Here is a 19,477-nt window from a genome sequence, read left to right as displayed (position 1 = left end):
CCTCCCGTGCATTGACCCACGCTCCGAAGCAACCCAACTCGCGTCGCCAAAAGATGGGGGGGGGAGAGAAGAATTTGACACCCCGGCGCGGGATTGGCCGGCGGCCCCGGGGCCATTCGTCCAATAGGAGGCCGGGGATCGCCGAGGCGCTGTATATAAACCGGCCCCGGCGGCTGTCCGCGCGTGGGCTCGCCGGGGCCTGGAGATGGGCGGACGGGGGAGCCCAGCGGAGCTGCCGCCTGTGCCTCCTCTGCGGGGCGGGCGGGACCGGCCTGGGGCGGCGCTGCTCCTCCTCCTGCTCCTGCGCACGGTGAATCTGCTTTCTTTGCTTCTCTCCCCCTTTCTGCTGAAGAGCCAGCGTGGTGTAGTGGGGAAGGGCGGTGGTTTGGAGCGGTGGGCTCTGGGTTCGAGTCCCCGCTCCTCCACATGAGCGGCGGAGGCTAATCTGGCGAACTGGATTTGGTTCCCCCACTCCTCCGCACGAAGCCAGCTGGGTGAGCTCGGGCTAGTCACGCTCTCTCAGCCCCACCTACCCCGCAGGGCCTCTGTTGCGGGAGGGGAAGGGGTGATTGTAAGCCGGTTTGAGCCCTCCTTAAGTGGTGGAGAGCCGGTGTCGTGGTTAAGAGCGGTGGTTTGGAGCGGTGGACTCTGGTCTGGAGAACCGGGTTGGATTCCCCACTCCTCCCCAGAAGAGGCGAACCCTAATCTGGTGAACTGGGTGGGCTTCCCCGCTCCTACACGGGAAGCCAGCTGGGCGACCTTGGGCTAGTCACAGCTCTCTCAGCCCCACCCACCTCACAGGGTGCCTGTCGCAGGGAAGGCGGTTGTTTGAGGCCATTTATGCACGGAAGGTTTTGCCCTGGATTTTCTGCCCTCTAGGTGCACATTTTCCCCATCCAAATTCTAAAAAACTCTGCATGGGGGCTTATTGTTGAGTTTTGAGAATTTAGATGGGGGAAATGCGCATCTAAAGAGTGGCAAATCCTAAGCAACCCCTCCCGTGCATAAATGGCCAAAGTCTCCCTGAAGTGGCAGAGAAAGTCAGCATCGAAAAACCAGCTCTCCTTCTCTTCCCCTTGCAGGTGTGCGGCCAGGAGCCCCAGTGCCCGCTGCCGTGCCGATGCCCCGCGGAGCCGCCTGCCTGCGCCCCCGGCGTGCCCACGGTCTTGGACGGCTGCGCCTGTTGCCCGGTTTGCGCCCGGCAGCGGGGGGAGAGATGCTCGGAGCTGCTGCCCTGCCAGGAGAGCCGCGGCCTCTACTGCCACCGCGGCGCGGGGACGGCGGCGGACCTGAGCATCTGCATGGGTAAGGGGCCAGCTCGCCACCCTCCCTCCCTCCCTCCCTGGGCGCTGCAAAGCTGAGCGCCTCTGAAGCCAAGGCCGTTTATGCACGGGAGGTTTCGCCTTGGATTTGCCGCTCTCTAGATACGCGTTTTTCCCCTCCAGCGTCTCAAAACTCTACGGGGAGCGGGGGCTTATTTTTGAGTTTTGAGAATTTGGATGGGGGAAATGTGTATCTAGAGCACTGGTTCCCAACCAGGGGCCCATGGACCCCCAGGGGTCCGCGAGAACTCAATTAAGGTCCGCAAAACAAAGTTATAAACCCATGATAAATTAATATTTTCAATTAAAAGTTCTCTATTATAAAATATATGTATTCAAATATAATTCTAAGTTTAATGTTTAACTAACAGTTATGATTAAAGTTTATTTTCAAATTCCCAGAATTTTTATTTTGAACCTTGGGGTCCCTGCACCGAACAAAAAAGTCCTAGTGGTCCCTGGTCAAAAAAAGGTTGGGAACCACTGATCTAGAGAGTGGCAAATCCAAGGCAAAATCTCCCATGCATCACCTCTGAATGCGCACCCTGTCTTTCGCAAGATAGAAGAAGAAGAGTTGGTTTTTATATGCTGGCTTTCTCTACCACTTAAGGAAGAATCCATCCATCTTACGGTCCCTTTCCCCTGCCCACAACAGACGCCCTGTGAGGTAGGTGGGGCTGAGAGAGCTCTAAGAGAACTGTGACTCGCCCAAGGTCACCCAGCTGGCTTTGGGTGGAGTGGGGAATCAAACCCAGTTCTCCAGATCAGAGCCCACTGCTCTTAACCATGCTGGCACTGGTAGACCAGTGTGCTGGTGGTACCTTACTCCCGTTGTGGAACTCCACATGGTACCCAGCGGGTCTCCCATAAGGGTATCGCCCAGGTTTGTGTTGTGTCTGCAAAAGGAGAGCCAGTGTGGCATAGTGGTTAAGAGCAGCGGACTCTAATCTGGAGAAACAGATTTGATTCCCCACTCCTCCACATGAAGCCTGCTGGGTGACCTTGGGCAAGTCACAGTTCTCTCTGAACTCTCAGCCCCATCTGCCTCACAAGGTGCCTGTTGTGGGGAGAGGAAGGGTCGGAGATTGTAAGCTGGTTTGATTCTCCTTAAAAGGTAGAGAAAACCGTGGTATAAAAATCAACTCTTCTTCATCATATACCTTGGGAAGGGCCTGTGGGTCATGGGTAGAGCATCTGCGTAGCATGCAGAAAGTCCCAGGTTCAATCCCTGGCATCTCCAGGATGATGTGAAAAACTATGACCTGAGACCCTGGAAAACTGCCTTCAGAGTAGACAGCACTGACCTTGATGGGCCCCTGGTCTGACTTGGTATAAGGCACCTGTGTTGACAGATCTCTCTTTGGAGAGGGGCTTAGGCTCAGGGGTAGAGCATCTGTGCTGCATGCGGATGGTTCCAGGTTCAGTCCCCTGCATGCTGAACTTGGTAGCCCAGCGGTCTGACCGGATTCACCTTCCACTCACCTCTTGCTTGAGTATGCAGTTGCATATCTGTGTATAATGCTAACCTACCATGCAAAGTTGTTGTGAGCTTCACAGTAACAAGCTTGTGTCTGCTTAAGCCGTTTTCCTCCCTTGTTGCTTAATATTTTATTGAAGGAATTTGTGCACCCACCTCTCCAGGGTCCTGCTTGCAAGAATGCAAGAACGTTTAGACTTTATGCAGTGCTTTACCCTGTTTAAAGTATCTACATGCGCTTGTCATTATAAACCTTACAACAGCCTTGTAAGGCGGGCCACTACTATTTTCTAATAAGGGAGAATGGCTTTTCTATGGCTGCCTGGAGTCTGGCGGCGGCTGCAGGTGAGATTTGGGCTTCTTGGCCTGTAGCTCAGTTTGCGTGCCACCAAAGTAATGGGATGGGCGAAATTCTTCTGAAAAAGCAGTTGTACCCTTCTACTGATTGAGGTGCCCCCCAAAAGCCGCTATTGGCCCCTCAGGGCGAGGTAAAATAGGTGTTTTCCCTCTATTTCTTTCTCCATAAGGCTGGTATTGACTGGGGGGGTTTAATATAGAAATGGCAAAGGCTAGCTCAGACTCAGACCTTGGAAGCTAAACAGGATCAGCACTGGTCAGTACTTGGATGGGAGACCATCAAGGAAGTCCAGAGTCGCTATGCAGAGGAAGGCAATGGCCAACCACTTCTGAACATCTCTTGCCTTGAAAACCCTACGGGGTCACCATAACTCAGCTTCAACTTGACGACACTTTAGTCACCTCGATCAGGAAAACTGTCTGTAATTTAGGGTTAATTCCTTTCTCGGCGCTGCCTTGCCTTCTTCCCCCTTCCGGCTGCTTTAAAATAAAAGTTTAAAAGATCTAGCAATCCCAAGATGGATCTCCCACATTGTGTGTGGTTTGGCATAAGCCCCAATGATCATGGTGCAATCATGCAAAGGAGGGAGAGTCGGGGCCGTGGCTCAGTGGTAGAGCATCTGCTTGGCATGCAGAAGGTCCCAGGTTCAAGCCCCAGCATCTCCAGTTAAAGGGACTAGGCAAGCAGGGGATGTGAAAGACCTCTGCCTGAGAACCTGGAGAGCCGCTGCTGGTCTGAGTAGACATTACTGACTTGGATGGGCCAAGGGTCTTGATTTGGTAGAAGGCAGCTTCATGTGTTCAAAGGATTGCCTTCTAGTTCTCCGCAAACATGGTAGATGCCAAATTAGCAGGCAGTTGTGCAGGCTTCCAGTGGAATCCTGAGCAGAGTTATGCCTCCCAGAACCCATTGATTTCACGCAGCAAATCATAAGCTACAAAGATGCCTATGGGCTTGCATTTTCAATGTTTTTTAATATAAGCACTTTCTGCATTCTTGAGAGCTAGAATCATAGAGTTGGAAGGGACCACCAGGGCCATCAAGTCCAACCCCCTGCACAATGCAGGAAATTCACAACTACCTCCCCCCCCACACACCCCTAGTGACCTGAAGATGCCCAAGATGCCCTCCCTCTCATCATCTGCCTAAGGTCACAGAATCAGCATTGCTGACAGATGGCCATCTAACCTCTTCTTAAAAAACTTCCAGGGAAGGAGAGCTTACCACCTCCCGAGGAAGCCTGTTCCACTGAGGAACCGCTCTAACTGTTAGAAAATTCTTCCTAATGTTTAGACGGAAACTCTTTTGATTTAATTTCAACCCATTGGTTCTGGTCCGACCTTCTTGGGCAACAGAAAACAACTCGGCACCCTCCTCTATATGACAGCCCTTCAAGTACTTAACGAACATGGTTATCATATCCCCTCTCAGTCTTCTCCTCTTCAGGCTAAGCATACCCAGCTCCTTCAACCTTTCCTCATAGGACTTGGTCTCCAGACCCCTCACCATCTTTGTTGCCCTCCTCTGGACACGTTCCAGCTTGTCTACAGCTTTCTTAAATTGTGGTGCCCAAAACTGAACACAGTACTCTAGTTGAGGTCTAACCAGAGCAGAGTAAAGCGATACCATCACTTATGCTAAAGCTTATGCTAAAACATGCAGGTTTGGTTTCTAGCATACCAGGGCAAAGGCATACAGCAGCATAGTGAATGCATGTTGTTTGAACGATATGTTCCATTTGAAGATAACTAAACATTTGGAAACCGAAAGTACTTAACAGGCTTCGGTCAGGGAGGGCGGGATAGAAATCGAACGTAACAAATAAATAAATCAACCTGAGACTTTAAGCAGCGTGGCTGTTGTAATCAAAACTGTGAAAAGACATGAATGTTCAAAGCTAGCTTCTAAATGTATCGGGCTTTCATTCCACAATGCCAGTGGGTGTCCAGATTCTGAGGGGTAACGGAGGCCCCCTTTTTAGAAAGGACATATGGACATTTTTGAGTGGCATGTAGCCAGCCAGGGACAGCCCAAAGCATAATCCACCTTCCCTCTTGACCCAAACTGTTCAATAACTTCTCAAGTATGGAATGTCACTTGTTCTTTGTTCATGGGGTATTTTCTGTGTAAATTCAGTGTGGGCACCTTGACCCAGTTCATAGGTAGAAAGGTAAGACCTTTGCACAGAAACCAACGCTGTACCTGGAGTAAGTGCTACAACCTAGGCAGATTCAAAACCAGCATGGCGTAGTGGTTAAGAGTGGCGAACTCTAATCCACAGAACCAGGTTTGATTCCCCACTCCTCCAAATGAGTGGAGGACTCTATTCTGGAGAACCAGGTTTGATTCCCCACTCCACCACATGAAGGCTGCTGGCTCACCTTGGGCTAGTCACAGTTCTCTCAGAACTCTCTCAGCCCCACCTACCTCACAAGGTGTCTGTTGCGGGGAGGGGAAGGGAAGGTGATTGTAAGCCACTTTGAGACTCCTTAAAGGTAGAGAAAAGCAGGGTATAAAAACCAACTTTTCTTCTAAAAGGAAGAAAGTTGATTTACTTGAGATGTGGTGTTGGAGGAGAGTACAGATACTGTGGACTGCCAAAAAGACAAATCGGTGGGTTCTAGATCAAATTGAACCTGAACTGTACCTAGAAGCTAAAATGACTTAACTGAGTCTATTGTGCTTTGGTCACATTATGAGAAGATAAGAGTCACTGGAAAAGACAATAACGCTAGGAAAAGTTGAAGGCAGCAGGAAAAGAGGAAGACCCAGCATGAGGTGCACTCAGTCAAGGAGGCCACGACTCTGTTTGCAAAATCTGAGCAAATTAACAGCCTCTTGTTGAGGATGTTTTGGTGGTCATTAATTCATAGGGTCACCATAAGTCGGAAGCGACTTGACAGCACTTCACACACACACACACGCACAAGCAGATTCATATCCTTCTGACTTCATATTTCATTCTAGTTACAAGAATGAAACCAATCCTACGTAATCTGTGATTTTCTGGTGATGGGAATGGCGTCAAAGGATAGCTTATCCAAGTACTGACGAGGACTGACCCTGCCCTGGCTGGCTACATGCCTCTCAAAAATGTCCATATAATTGGGGGAAAAAATGGATTAAATGGAATTTAATATTCTGCAGTATTTCTTATTGCAGATTTATAGGCCAACAGAAGTATAGTACTGGTTGGCCACTGTGTGAACAGACTGCTGTACTTGATGGGCCTTGGTCTGATCCAGCAGGGCTTTTCTTATGTTCTTAACACATGAAGCTGCCTTATGCTGAACCAGACCCTTGGCCCATCCAAGTCCGTATTGTCTACTCAGACCAGCAGCGGCTCTCCAGGGTCTCAGGCAGAGGTCTTTCACGTCACCTGCTTGCCTAGTCCCTTTAACTGGAGATGCTGGGGCTTGAACCTGGGACCTTCTGCATGCCAAGCAGATGCTCTTCCACTGAGCCACAGCCCCTCCTTCTCATAGTGGAATGGTAGCTGAGTACTTGATATGCCGAACTGAGGTGCAATTTGATCTCTTTCTTTTCTTGCCCTCAGACCTTGATGGAGACAACTGCGTGTTCGATGGGATGATTTACCGGAGTGGCGAGACGTTCCAGCCAAACTGTAAATATCACTGTACATGCAGGGATGGACAGATCGGCTGTGTGCCACGCTGTAACCTGGACCTCTTGCTTCCTGGCCCGGAGTGCCCCTTCCCTAGGAAAATTGAAGTCCCCACGGAGTGCTGTGAGCAGTGGGCTTGCGACTCTAAGGAAGACATGGACTTGGGAGGCTTGGAGATGGCAGGTGAGAGCTTCGGGGTTGGAAGCTGCTTGTGTAGTACCCTCTTGCAAATGCAGAATTTGACCGAAGAGATCGGTGACAAATCTTTTACGTGTCCTATACAAAAAAGGGAATTAAAAATATTCCCTTGACCTATGCTCATGAGAAGAGTTGGTTTTTAAATGCCGACTTTCTCTACCACTTAAGGGAGAATCAAACTGGGTTACAATCACCTTCCCTTCCCCACAACAGACACCCTGTGAGGTAGGCAGGACTGAGAGAGCTGTGACTTGCCCAAGATCACCCAGCTGGCTTCATGTGTAGGAGTGGGGAAACAAATCCAGTTCACCAGATTAGCGTCCGCCGCTCATGTGGAGGAGTGGGGAATCAAACACGGTTCTCCAGATCAGACTCCACCGCTCCAAACCACTACACCATGCTGGCTCTCCTTTGGTCCAGCTGGTAATGTCTGTGTTCTTTCCAAAACTATTTCCTTTCCCTAGATTTAACAGCCATTGCCTATTCATCTATCATTTCACACTTGAAAAAAACGGGGGGGGGGGAGATGAAAATTAATTTTTCTTGACACTAGAGAGAAAAGTTGCCACATCTCTCACGCAATTCACTGATCTACCTGACCGCAGATAACCTAGTATCCGCTTCTCAAAGTGTCACTAGCTGTTTTATCCAGGGAGTAAATTATTTATTTTGTGCAGTATTACAAAAAAAAGGAAAGTAGTTACAAAAAGGGAAGTCAGCAGTCTAATAAAAGCTTTAAAACCATGGAAGCCTCCCGGCTGTGACTATATTCCATCTGAATTGCTTAAACTTGATCCAGTTTGATGGGCTTCCTTTCTGGAACCTTTATTTACTGAGATAAATCAGACTGATATTTGGAAATTAGCAAAACGATTTCATCCATTCATTTCCTGAAATGGCTAGAAAACTCATGTTCAGTTTCCAGTGGGTAGCCATGTTGGCTAGATTTGAGTCCAGTACTAGTATCCATTTTATTAGTAGCCATGGATAGCCCTATCCTCCATGAACGTGTCCATGAACATGGGGAGGGGCAGTGGCTTAGTGGCATCTGCTTGGCATGCAGAAGGTCCCAGGTTCAAACCCCAGCATCTCCAGTTAAAGGGACTAGGTGATGTGGAAAGCCCTCTGCCTGAGACCCTGGAGAGCCACTGCTGGTCTGAGTAGACAATACTGACTTTGATAGACCAAGGGTATAAAGCAGCTTCATGTGTTTAGTAGGATCGTAGAGACCAAGATTTCCAGGGTATAAGCAAGTTCCCCAGTGTATTGCCTATGAAGGAAGAGAGGGGAGTGTTCAGTAGTTCACAATCTGAGGTGATAGAGGAGAGAGTTTCTCTTGTGACAGGCTACTCATGAGACTTGGGCCCAGCACCCATTCTGTCCAATGAAGAAGTAAATTGTAACTTGAAAGCTTGTACGTTGTGATCCGTGGTTTAGATCCCACAGAGGATTTCCACCGAAAGAAGAATGGATGATTTCTGCTGATGGCTCCGTTCTGCTGCACCCCTCTGACCCCCACCCCCCAATTACCTTCCCTCTTCCACAGGATCGTCATTTGGAGAAGCGTTTTGGTTTGCAGAGGGAGGTGGGAACTTATTAAAGAAAACCTCTTTCTATCTGTGGAAATCCTTTCCACCGGTGGAAGTCTCTGGTGGATCCGAGCCCCTGCTTGCATAAGTCAAAAAACATTTTCATTTCTGTTGGGGGAAAAACATCTTAAAACATGTTTTTAATCCGACTTCCTAGTGGTCATTTCGATATGCTCTATTACTCAGCTAAGGGTGGTGCGTTCCACCAGAGGAAGAGCTTCTCATATCAGCCTCGTGTTGCTGGAACATACTGTCCTTAATTGAGTGGGCCAGAAGGATACAACCCAATAAGTCCAAAAGCCATTTGAAATCATACGTACCTACACTCTCAAACACATTCCAAGGTCGATTCTCATTCTTACTCCTTCCAGTGTGTTTCATAACACTACTCTCATCTGCTCATAAAGTTTGGTAATGTTTACATGTTACAGCTTCAGCGTATGCGGTGATGTCACCGAACCAGGTCATAAACCCCTCTGGTTGTCTCGACAGGGTGCAGTTCTCACAATTGGCCAAAGCGATGTTTTACAAAACTGTTCAACAATAGCCTGTTTAATGAAATTGCTTTATGGCTCTGGACATAAAGCAATTAAGTTTTTTTTCTTTTCTTGCTGGTACTTACTACATTTACATAAAAAGCTGATCCGGAAACCGAGTAAACAAGCGTGCCGTGGCTGGGAAGGTTGTGAAGGAGGGAAGATGTGTTACACTGAATGGAGGTTGTCGCACTTGTAAGTTAGTTGCCTTGGCAAAAGGGGAGGTAGGAGGTGAAGCATTCAGATACCACAAATGACCCTCTGCCTGTTTGTGATGGGCATGAATCTGGTTAATAGTTGCAGGCATGTTTGCTCCCTCCTTTTGTGTCTGGAGAGTCCTTGATTACTTCCGGGTTTCAGAAGTCTTCTCCCAGTTCGTTGTGGAGATGACCAAGTACAGCCACCTGGACAGACCCGAGTCTGTTTCTTCCCTATAAATTGGCACTTAAACCCAGAGAAGCCAAGTTCGTCCAGGCAATTGCATTTGGATATCATGACAAATGGGACCGTGCACACCGGAAACCTAAGCACTGATGAGCCTTTCCTGGCAAAATGTCCTGACTGCAGGCAGACTTGAGGGCCAGAGGCGGGTAATGCAGGCGAATAGCAGTTCGAGGGTCAATGCTAGGCTGTTCCAGGTCTGGGTCCAAAGTCAGTATCAGAAGCAAAATCCAAATGCCAAGTCAAAGTCCATTTTAAAGTCAAGGTCATAAGAGTATCCGAAGATATCAGAGTCCAAAGAGAAAACCCAGGGTGGCAGTAACAAGTTGTTCCCACACTGGCCTCGATGCAAGTGCCTGCTTAAATAGGCCTAGGGTCAACCAGCTATTGCTTGTTCCTCTGACTCGGCATTCCCTGCTGGGTGCAGCTCATTAGTCTCATCACTCTCAGCAGAGAGTGCTCTTTGCTGGGCCTGCAGTCCAGCACTCCTTCTACGCTCATGTAGGAGTGCTCTGAATCTTTGGCACCTCTGCTCCAGCAGCTTTGGAGGGGCTTTCTGGTGACACTGCCTGTGGCTGGTCCTCTGACACAGGTGAGTCCCGCTCTGGGCAGTTGTAGGCACGGAGGGAACTCAACTGTCTGTGACTGCTCAGCCTGCTGCTGTTCCTTCCTTCCACTGCCTGCTGCTTCAAGGTCCTCATCTGAGGAAGCCTCAGCAGGCTGCCCCATGACACAAAACAAGCATGGTTCAATGACTTCTTTTGTGTCAGGGTTGGGCCATCCACCAAGAATATCTAGGCAATTGCCGAGGGTGCCAGAGATGCAGGGGCACCAAGTAGCCCTGACATCCACAGCAACAGGGTCTACTGTGGCAAGTGGCAACCCTGAGAGATGCTCTGGCAAGGCCCTCTTCCCCCTTCCACGGCTTGGTGGGGTGGGTGGTGGGCAGGATTGCCTCCATCTCCCCACAGCATGGCCTTGGCTTGCAGCGATTCTCCTGAACTAGGTGGCAATATTTCAAGGTTTCCAAATGGCTCCTTATTCCTGATGTAATAAAGGCCAATACGCTGAAGGCTATGACGAATGCGAGCTGCAAATTTTCCACTTATGTCGCGTTGGTTGTTTTGCCCAGCATACAGGCCAGAAGCCACTCTGGGCGACGATGGGTCTGATTCGGGCTCTAACTGCATCGAGCAGACAACGGAATGGAGTGCCTGCTCCACAACTTGTGGGATGGGAGTCTCCACTCGCGTCACCAACAAGAACCCGATGTGCGAGATGGTGAAGCAGACCAGACTCTGTGAGGTGCGGCCCTGTGAAAATGGCCGCCGGCCGCCGGATAAGGTAGGGCTTGCCTTCTGACGAGTTCCTCACATGGGGGGCTTTGTGTGGATTGCTCGTAAAAGGAAGATTGTGCATTGAACACAGACTTGGGCTAGACAGCAATGACTGTCATGAGTGATAGGTGGCTTCATCCTGCCTCTACTGCTAGTAGTCTACCCAAAATTTCTTGGAAGTTGATCGTGGAAATAGTGGGAGGGTGCACAGAGACTTTACACGGGGTGGGGAACGTCAGGCCCGGGGGCCGTATAAGGCCCGCGAAATCATGTGGTCAGGCCCTCCATGGGTCCTGGCTTATCTCTAGCTCAGAAGGATGCTTTCCTGCCTGAATCTCTTGGGCCCAGCTGGGGACGGCAGAGCTCAAAAGCAAGTTGCTCTATGTGGCAGATACTTCGAGCCATCTCCGGTTGTGCCTCTTGGCTAAGTGTTTGACCAAATATAGCAGGCTAATTTTTAAGTTGATAATTTTGTATGGCCCGCGAATGATGTCATAAATATCCAAATGGCCCTTGGCAGAAAAAAGGTTCCCCACCCCTGCTTTACACCCTACTGGGCCCAGTACATTTTCTTGCAGGGCAAGTCGTGTTTCTGTCCCACTCTTAAGCTGCATTCCTGATTCCAAAGCCAGCATGGATTTTTGGCCCTTGCCCCATATTTTCCCACTTTAAATTCAGGGGCCTGTTTATCCCAGGTAATCATTTATTGAACACCTTTTTTAAAAAAACCTGTTTTTCATTTGTAACAATGGGTATTGCTGTTGTGGCAGTGAGATGGCTTCCTGATTGCCACTAGGTCCAACCAATTAACTCTCTGCACAGTTAGCAGAAGGGGGGCATGGATCCATGATTGCTGCAAGACCCAACCAGTCCAGTTTATGCTGGTAGCAGACTGATTTTTCTAATGAAGGTAAGAGGTCTGGGCAGAAGGGGGCAAGCACAGACTCTCCAGTGGCTCAAATGCAGCATAAGAACATAAGAAAGGCCACGCTGGATCAGACCAAGGCCCATCAAGTCCAACAGGCTTTTCACACAGTGGCCAATCAGGTGCCTCTAGGAAGCCCACAAAAAAGATGACTGCAGCAGCACCAAATGTAATAGGCTTGCTCCTCTGATCCTGGAGAAAATAGGTATGCATCATGGCTAGTATCCATTTTGATTAGTAGCCATGGATAGCCCTCTCCGCCATGAACATGTCCACTCCCCTCTTAAAGCCTTCCAAGTTGGCAGCCATCACCACATCCTGGGGCAGGGAGTTCCACAATTTAACTATGTGCTGTGTGTGGAAGTATTTCCTTTTACCAGTTTTGAATCTGTCACCCTCCAGCTTCAGCAGATGACCCCATGTTCTAGTATTATGAACAGCCTTGTTTGTATAACCATGATTGTTGTGTAACACCCTGTCCCTTTTTTAGAAGGGCAAAAAGTGCATCCGAACCAAGAAGTCCCTAAGAGCCGTCCGCTTGGAGTACAAGAATTGTACCAGCATCCAGATGTACAAGCCCCGTTACTGTGGGGTCTGCAACGACGGACGATGTTGCACTCCTCACAGCACCAAAACCATCCATGTCGAGTTCCGCTGTCCCCAAGGAGGCACCGTCAAGCACCCTGTAATGTCGATCGCTACCTGTGTTTGTCATGGCAGCTGTCCTCAGGATTACAACACTTTCTTCAGGCGGCGCCACTGAAGAGGGCCGAATAAAAACAGGGACTTGAAAAATGACTTCCATGGGGAGTGGGGAATATTTAAATTTAAAAAGCTTAAGTTTTATATGACGTGTTGGAGACACCCAATGGGTAATGTTGACCCCCTTTTCCTTCTAATTATCACTTCTTTTTTATGGAGTGGTGGAGGCTCTGTTTCCTTTTGGCGCCTGTGGAGTTCCTTGAAATCATTTCTCATGCATGTAGAAATCATTTCTCCATGCGTAAACTTATTACCCGTGAGTGAGGGCGGGGAGAGGACATAGCAACTCAACGTGGGTTTTGACATATAAGAAATTCCTAGAAACTGCAGGCACTAAAATTTCCTGCTCATTCATGTACTAGCTCATCTCTAGCCGGATTTCCATATTCTTTTCCCCAAAACAAATTATTTTCTAAGTGCCACAGGCATGCTGTTTCTATTTCTCAAGCCTTATCGTTACCCCTATTTAACTACAAAGAGAAGTTAAGCACAACATGCTGGTGTGGCGTGACAGGGCTATACTTTTAAATTTGGTAAAAAGCCCAGTTAAATAATAAAGGGGAGAGTCAGGTAACAAATGTGCAGAACTAACAGTGCATCAGCTGGTACCCAACCACGTATATGAAATTGTGTCCGACGCTCACAGTAGTGTATTCAAAAATGTATTTGTATATACATAAACATACATTTAATACTAGTTGCAAATTAATGGTACATTTTACATTTGTAATACAATTCTTACAAATAAACACCTAATACAAAATTAATGGAAACACTTTTTTCTTTTATGTAATTCTTCTTCTTATATCACAAGTAGCAAATTGCTTCCTTTGTATAACAGGTTAACTTCGTGTTTCAGTTAACAAGCTCCTAGGTTGTACTTGTTTCATCGAGGTTAACTTCCTCAGAACAGTCTTTCTAACAAAATTGCAAAGAATAAATAAATCAAGTATTTTTATATCTTTCAATTTTACAAAGCCATATATAATTCTTAATAATTATTGCTGTATGGTACCTGCAATTGATCTTAATGGAACATATTCATACATACGTTGACTTGTGATATATGAAGATGTGTTACATAAAAGAGAAAAAAACAATAGTTTCCATGTATTTTGTATCAGAAGGTGTTTATTTGTAAGAATTGTAATATAAATGTAAAATGTACCATTAATTTGCAACCAGCATTAAATGTATGTTTATGTATATACTAATACATTTTTGAATACACTACTGTGAGTGTTGGAAACAATTTCAAAGAAGAGGTTGGGATACACTGTTAATAAAGCCCAGTTAGGCAGGCATCCTCAGGATCTGTTTCTTCATGGTAGGAACCCAAAAGTAGTTGTTAGAAAGGACAAAACTCATAGTGTGTCAGTGCTAAGAATTACACTGGTCAACCGAGCACTTAACCCCCATTCCTTTCTCTAGGCAGCAACTGCTGCCCATATAGCTTTGCCCATATTTCTCCCTCTATTCCTTTATTCCTCTTTCTCTGCTGGCCATAAGATGTCTCCAAGATGGCACCAATATCAGGAATAGATGATAAGGTTTAAGTATGGTGCCATTTTCAAGGCATTTCTGCCGCTGGGGAAAGGAGTGTAGTGAGATTCTGCGCTACCCCTCCAACAACTACAACCAAATTGATCAGGTGGGTACAGTAGCTGTCCTGTGAGGATTGGTTAAAATGCTTAGAGCTCTTCAGCCTAGAAAAATGGTACGGGGAGACATGATAGAGGTTTGTAAATTAGGCATTGCATGGAGAGAATGAACAGAGAACCTCTTCCTCTCCCATAATACTAGAACCTGGGGTCATCCGCTGACGCTGAAGGGTGAGAGATTCAGGACAGACAAAGGGCAGTATTTATATGCACAGCATATAGTTAATTTGTGGAACTCACTGTCACAGGATGTGGTGATGGCCGCCAATTTGGAAGGCTTTAAAAGGAATGGACAAATTCATGGATGACTGGGCTATCAATGGCTACTAATCATGGTGGATAGCTACTCCCTCCAGTACCAGAGGCACTATGGCCATTTATGCATGGGACATATTGCCTTGGGTTTGCTGCTCTCTAGATGCATATTTTCCCCATCCAAATTTTCAGAACTTAACAATAAGCCCCCATGCAGAGTTTTGAGAATTTGGATGGGGAAAATGTGCATCTAGAGAGGCAAATCCAAGGCAAAACCTCCCATGAATAAATGGCCCTCGTCTCTTTAAATCAGTTGCTGGGGAGCATGGTCAGAGTAATGCTGTTGCAGTGTTTGTCTCTGGGCTTCCTAGAGGAAGCTGGTTGGCTACTGTGTGGGCAGAACGCTGGACCAGTTGGACCTTTGGTCTGATCCAGAGTGGCTCTTACGTTCTTACTTTTCCTGAAGCCAGCTCTGAAAATTTGAGGCCAACCCAAAACATGGTAACTTTTCCCAGTTGGTCTTCCCACTTTGAACTGGCTTGGTGGATCCTTCGTTGTGTCCTGATCATGTTCAAGCAGGGTCAGGAGTTGGAAGATCCCTAGATGTGCTGCAAAGGTCAACTCAGAGAGTGATTCGTGTGGACTTGTCCTGTGAATTGAGCTACTTGAAGCATGAATGGTCTAGCTCTTCACATAGGGTGTTTCAACTTAAACTGGGCTGCCATTGCCCCAGTGGTCTAGCCAGTGGTGTCACTTCATGTTGTACTGTGAAGCATGTGGATTGGACTGTGTCATGGGTGAGAAAGCAAACTTGTAAATCTCTTCAATGTAGTTCTCTGTTTTATAGAAACAGCAATGTAAATAGAAAGCCTACATAGTATAATCTTATTTTTCTCAAAGTTCAAGCATTACTGATTAAAATGTCCTCTTGACTTGTGACCGAACTCTTGTTGTGAACCAGTCTGAAAAGTCTTTTCATTGTTAATCTGAAGGAAAAGGCCAAATTGAGTCACTTGAAGTCCTTTTGGCTGCTGACTTTTGAGCTCTTGAGAAGATGGCAGAGTCATTTATTTAAAGCTTCAGGCCGCAATCCTAAGTGTGCATACTGGTAAGCAGATGTGAAAGAAGAAGAGTTGGTTTTTATAGGCTAACTTTCTCTACCACTTAAGGAAGAATCAAACCGGCTTACAGTCACCTTCCCTTCACCAGAACAGACACCCCTGTAAGATAGGTGGGGCTGAGAGAGCTGTGACTAGCCCAACGTCACCCAGCAGGCTTCATGTGTAGGAGTGGGGAAACAAATCCTGTTCACCAGATTAGCATCCACTGCTCATGTGGAGGAGTGGGAAATCAAATCCGGTTCTCCAGATTAGAGTTCACCGCTCTTAACCACTACACCACGCTGGCTCTCACCTTCCTCACCTGCCAATACGGTTGTGTTTGTATCGAGTTACCATTCTATGGAATTGGTGCATTTTTACACTTTGCATACTTGTTGGGTGGGGGACATAAGGAAACTGCGAGGTGGGTATGAAGTCACTGATAGATAAGATCTTGAAGCAGGTGGTACCCAGGTAGTAGGCCTGTATCGATTCACAATAGACTTGGGGAAGACTGTTCTTGGAATTTGGGAAGAAAGGAGCTTGAAGCCAGTGTGGTGGTGTGGTCAGCATGTTGGACTAGGATCTGGGAAACCTAGGTTCAAACCTCTGCCATGGAAGCTTGCTGGGAGATTTTGGGCCAGTCATACCTTCTCAGTCTAACGGTCCTGACAGAGCAGCTGCAAAGATAAAAATGGAGAAGGGGAAAATGATGTAAGCTAGTTTGAGTCCCCATTGGGCATAAACGTGGGGTATAAATGAAGTAAATACATTCAATAATAATTTAGGAGGGTCTGAGTGCTCCAATTCATAGATTCTGTGGCTATGGAACTCTGTATATCCTGGACTGGGTAGGGGCCGTGGCTCAGTGGTTGAGCATCTGCTTGGCATGCAGAAGGTCCCAGGCTCAATCCCCAGCATCTCCAGTTAAAGGAACTAGGCAAGGAGGGGATGTGAAAGACCCCTGCCTGCTGCCCTGGGGACCGCTGCCTGTCTGAGTAGACCAGGGATGGGGAACCTCAGGCCTGGGGGCCGGATCCGGCCCTCGAGATCATTTTCCCTGGCCCTTGAGCCGATTCCGGGAGCTCCAGGGCCCTGCCACTCGAGCTCTCCCTATTTAGGCTCTCCCCTCGGCACTTCGGGCATTGCTGGCAGGCAGGCACGTGTGTAACACTGATGCTGGTTGGGTCATTGTTGGGCCGTTTCTCCCCACTCTCCCCGCTTCCTGACACACAACTTCCACCCAAAAGGTGCGCCTGGCTGGAAGCCCCCCTCCCCTTTCTCTCACCGGCTGTTTCCAAGTGGGTGGGTGGCGTGCCATGCCCTCCCTTCGCTCTCCAGCTTGGGCGCCTGGAGCTTGTGTCACCATCTCCCCCTCACCTGCCTGCCTGCCGCTGGCCGCACCCTCCACCGGCTCAGTGGGCTCTCCCCAGGGCCGAGGCCACCAAGAAAAGTGGTCTCCATTAGGCCCTGAAACCTTCCTCCCACCCACCCCCCCCCCCCGCCCAAGCTTGCCTGTGACCCGTGCGGTGGGGTGCTCCCCCGCAGCTTGAAGCTGCTTGGGCGCCCAGAGCTCGTTCCACCATCACCTGGCTACCGTGGGCTTCTCCCTCCCCACCCTCCTCCCCGTACAGGTGTGTGTGGAAGTGGGGCATTCCCCCGATCGCCAGGCCACTAGCATGGCCCGGTGAGTGCATGTGTGAACGTATGGCAGGGGGGGAGCCAAAAGCTTCCCCCAATCGTGCGTGTGTGTGTGTGTGTGTGGAGTGGGGGAATGCCCCATTTCCACACACACATGTACGGGGAGGAGGGTGAGTGCGATTGTGAAAGTGGGGAGGGGGAAGCTGAGAAGAGGCTTCCCCGATCGTGTGTGTGTGTTTGAAAGTGGGGAAGGGGTGGGAAGCGTGTGTGAAAGTGGGGAGGGGGGAGAAGCTGAGAAGGCTTCCCTCAATGGCGTGTTTGTGTGTGAAAATGGGGAGGGGGGAAGCGGGTGTGAAAGTGGGGAGGGGAGAGAAGCCAAGAAGGCTTCCCCCAATCGCGTGTGTTCATGTGTCTGTGTGGGAAGCCTCCCTCTCTTTCCTTCCTTCCCTCTCTCCCTCCTCTGCGTAGCCTCTCCTAGGGTTCACAGAATCATAAGAGTTGGAAGGGACCACCAGGGTCATCTAGTCCAACCCCCTGCACAATGCAGGAAATTCACAACTACCTCCCCCCACATCCCCAGTGACCCCAACCCTCCACCCGCCATGCAGGATCCCACAATCAAAGCACTCCCGACAGATGGCCATCCAGCCTCTGCTTAAAGACCTCCAAAGAAGGGGACTCCACCACCCTCCAGGTGGTGGTTGGAGACCTGGCAACCCTTAGCCTCTCCCCCCCCACACACACACCAGGAGATGTACACCTGGTATGGCCCCTGAATGATGTTATAAATGGGCAAATGGCCCTTGGCCGGAAAAAGGTTCCCCACCCCTGGAGTAGACAATACTGACTTTGATGGACCAAGGGTAGCTTCTACTCCTTAAAGGTAGAGAAAATCAGGGTATAAAAACCAACTGTCTTTGGAGGATACTAGGACAGTTTACAAAATGTGTAAAAACTGAAGTAAGTTTATAATGCAGCTGTGTCCTTTCACCAAGGCATCAGTGGTGGTTTATCACTAGGGGCATAGCCCTTAGCACTGATTGCAGAACCAGGGAAGGGAAGAAGTCTAAAGATGTAGGGTTAGAATTACATTTGTGACAGGATCTCTATACCTACTGGTTATCGCTCCTGTTCAGCTGAGCCCTGAGGCAGAGAGGGTGGAAAAAAGGTTTGTGCTGTCCCCAGCTGGAACAAAATATCACTGCCTGAGCACATATCACAATTTGTGCCATTTCTATTCATAATAGACCGGTGAAGGCAACGGCCTGCCAATTTATGGAGCTGCACTTCAGCTCGCTGTTCCTTCCATGTTTTCCTTTTACGAAACCAGATGTGGCCTTGCCGTGAAAGTAAACGTTTTGCTTCTAGTGGTGGCGGGGGGGGGGAGAGAAGATTTAAGGACAGTGCGATGGATTTCTTTACTTTGTCAAGTTTGATTGGCCTGATTCTGGACTTAAGGCACTCTTGAAAGAAATCCTATAACCGGTATGGGACATCCTGGACTTTTTTCCCAGAATCACTAAGAGCACCCCAGATTCCAATAAAACACTATTCTGCGTGTAGCTTAATTGCACTGCCATTCGTTGCTGCGTTTGTGTGCATTTTGAGTCTCCACTAGATGGTGCCAAATGAAAATCCATTACCAGTTTTGTAGCTAATGTTTCATTTTGTAGCTAATGAAGAGTCTGCCCCGACCCGTTTTAATCATCCTTTGCAATGTTTCTGCTTCCGCTGCCGATGAGTAAATGTATTCCAGTCGTCCTGCATTTCTATCTTGTGGTTCCCTTCCTAGAATAACAAATGCCAGATTCCCATCAGACAGGCAAATTTAACAGAAGGCCTTCCTATGTTTCTGTATATAGTCTTAGTATGGATTCACTGATCAGAAAGTTCCAGGGAGCGCCCAGTACAATTTCATCAACCTGGCCTTCAGATAAGGCTAAAAGTTTTGTTTATGATTACTATAATGGAGGATACTGTACTTGAAGATAAACATTTGGACGAGAGGAGTGGAAGGTTTTCCCACTCATTTTTATTATCTCAAACAGTAGGTAAAGGTAGTCCCCTGTGCAAGCACTGGGTCATTCCTGACCCATGGGGTGATGCCACATCACAATGTTGACTAGGCAGAATATGTTTACAGGGTGGTTTGCCATTGCCTTCCCCGGTCATCTACACTTTACCTCCAGCAAGCTGGGTACGCGTTTCACCGACCTCGGATGGATGGAAGGCTGAGTCAACTTTGAGCCG

The 19,477-nt window shown here is 48.3% G+C and overlaps 1 protein-coding gene across 1 annotated transcript; it reads left to right on the top strand.

Moving 5' to 3' along the window:
* Nucleotides 1–205: 205 nt before the first annotated feature.
* On the top strand, nt 206–12,572 carry CCN3 (cellular communication network factor 3). The gene is made up of 5 exons (XM_056854684.1): nt 206–310; nt 1,083–1,305; nt 6,714–6,965; nt 10,679–10,890; nt 12,302–12,572. The coding sequence occupies exons 1-5, from the start codon at nt 206–208 to the stop codon at nt 12,569–12,571; spliced, it is 1,062 nt and encodes a 353-aa protein (XP_056710662.1). The 3' UTR covers nt 12,572.
* Nucleotides 12,573–19,477: the final 6,905 nt, after the last annotated feature.

The sequence above is a fragment of the Euleptes europaea genome, chromosome 8, assembly GCF_029931775.1.
Source record: "Euleptes europaea isolate rEulEur1 chromosome 8, rEulEur1.hap1, whole genome shotgun sequence".
Classification (NCBI taxonomy): domain Eukaryota; kingdom Metazoa; phylum Chordata; class Lepidosauria; order Squamata; family Sphaerodactylidae; genus Euleptes; species Euleptes europaea.
Note: the sequence above shows the minus strand (reverse complement) of the source record. Positions and strands in the feature narration are given on the sequence as shown.

Bases quoted from the DNA above. Each gene is read 5' to 3' on its own strand.
- CCN3 (XM_056854684.1), top strand. From the start codon at position 206: ATGGGCGGACGGGGGAGCCCAGCGGAGCTGCCGCCTGTGCCTCCTCTG. The intron at 1,306-6,713 runs GTAAGGGGCCAG...TCTTGCCCTCAG, and splicing joins GGACCTGAGCATCTGCATGG to ACCTTGATGGAGACAACTGC. The intron at 10,891-12,301 runs GTAGGGCTTGCC...CTTTTTTAGAAG, and splicing joins GCCGCCGGCCGCCGGATAAG to GGCAAAAAGTGCATCCGAAC.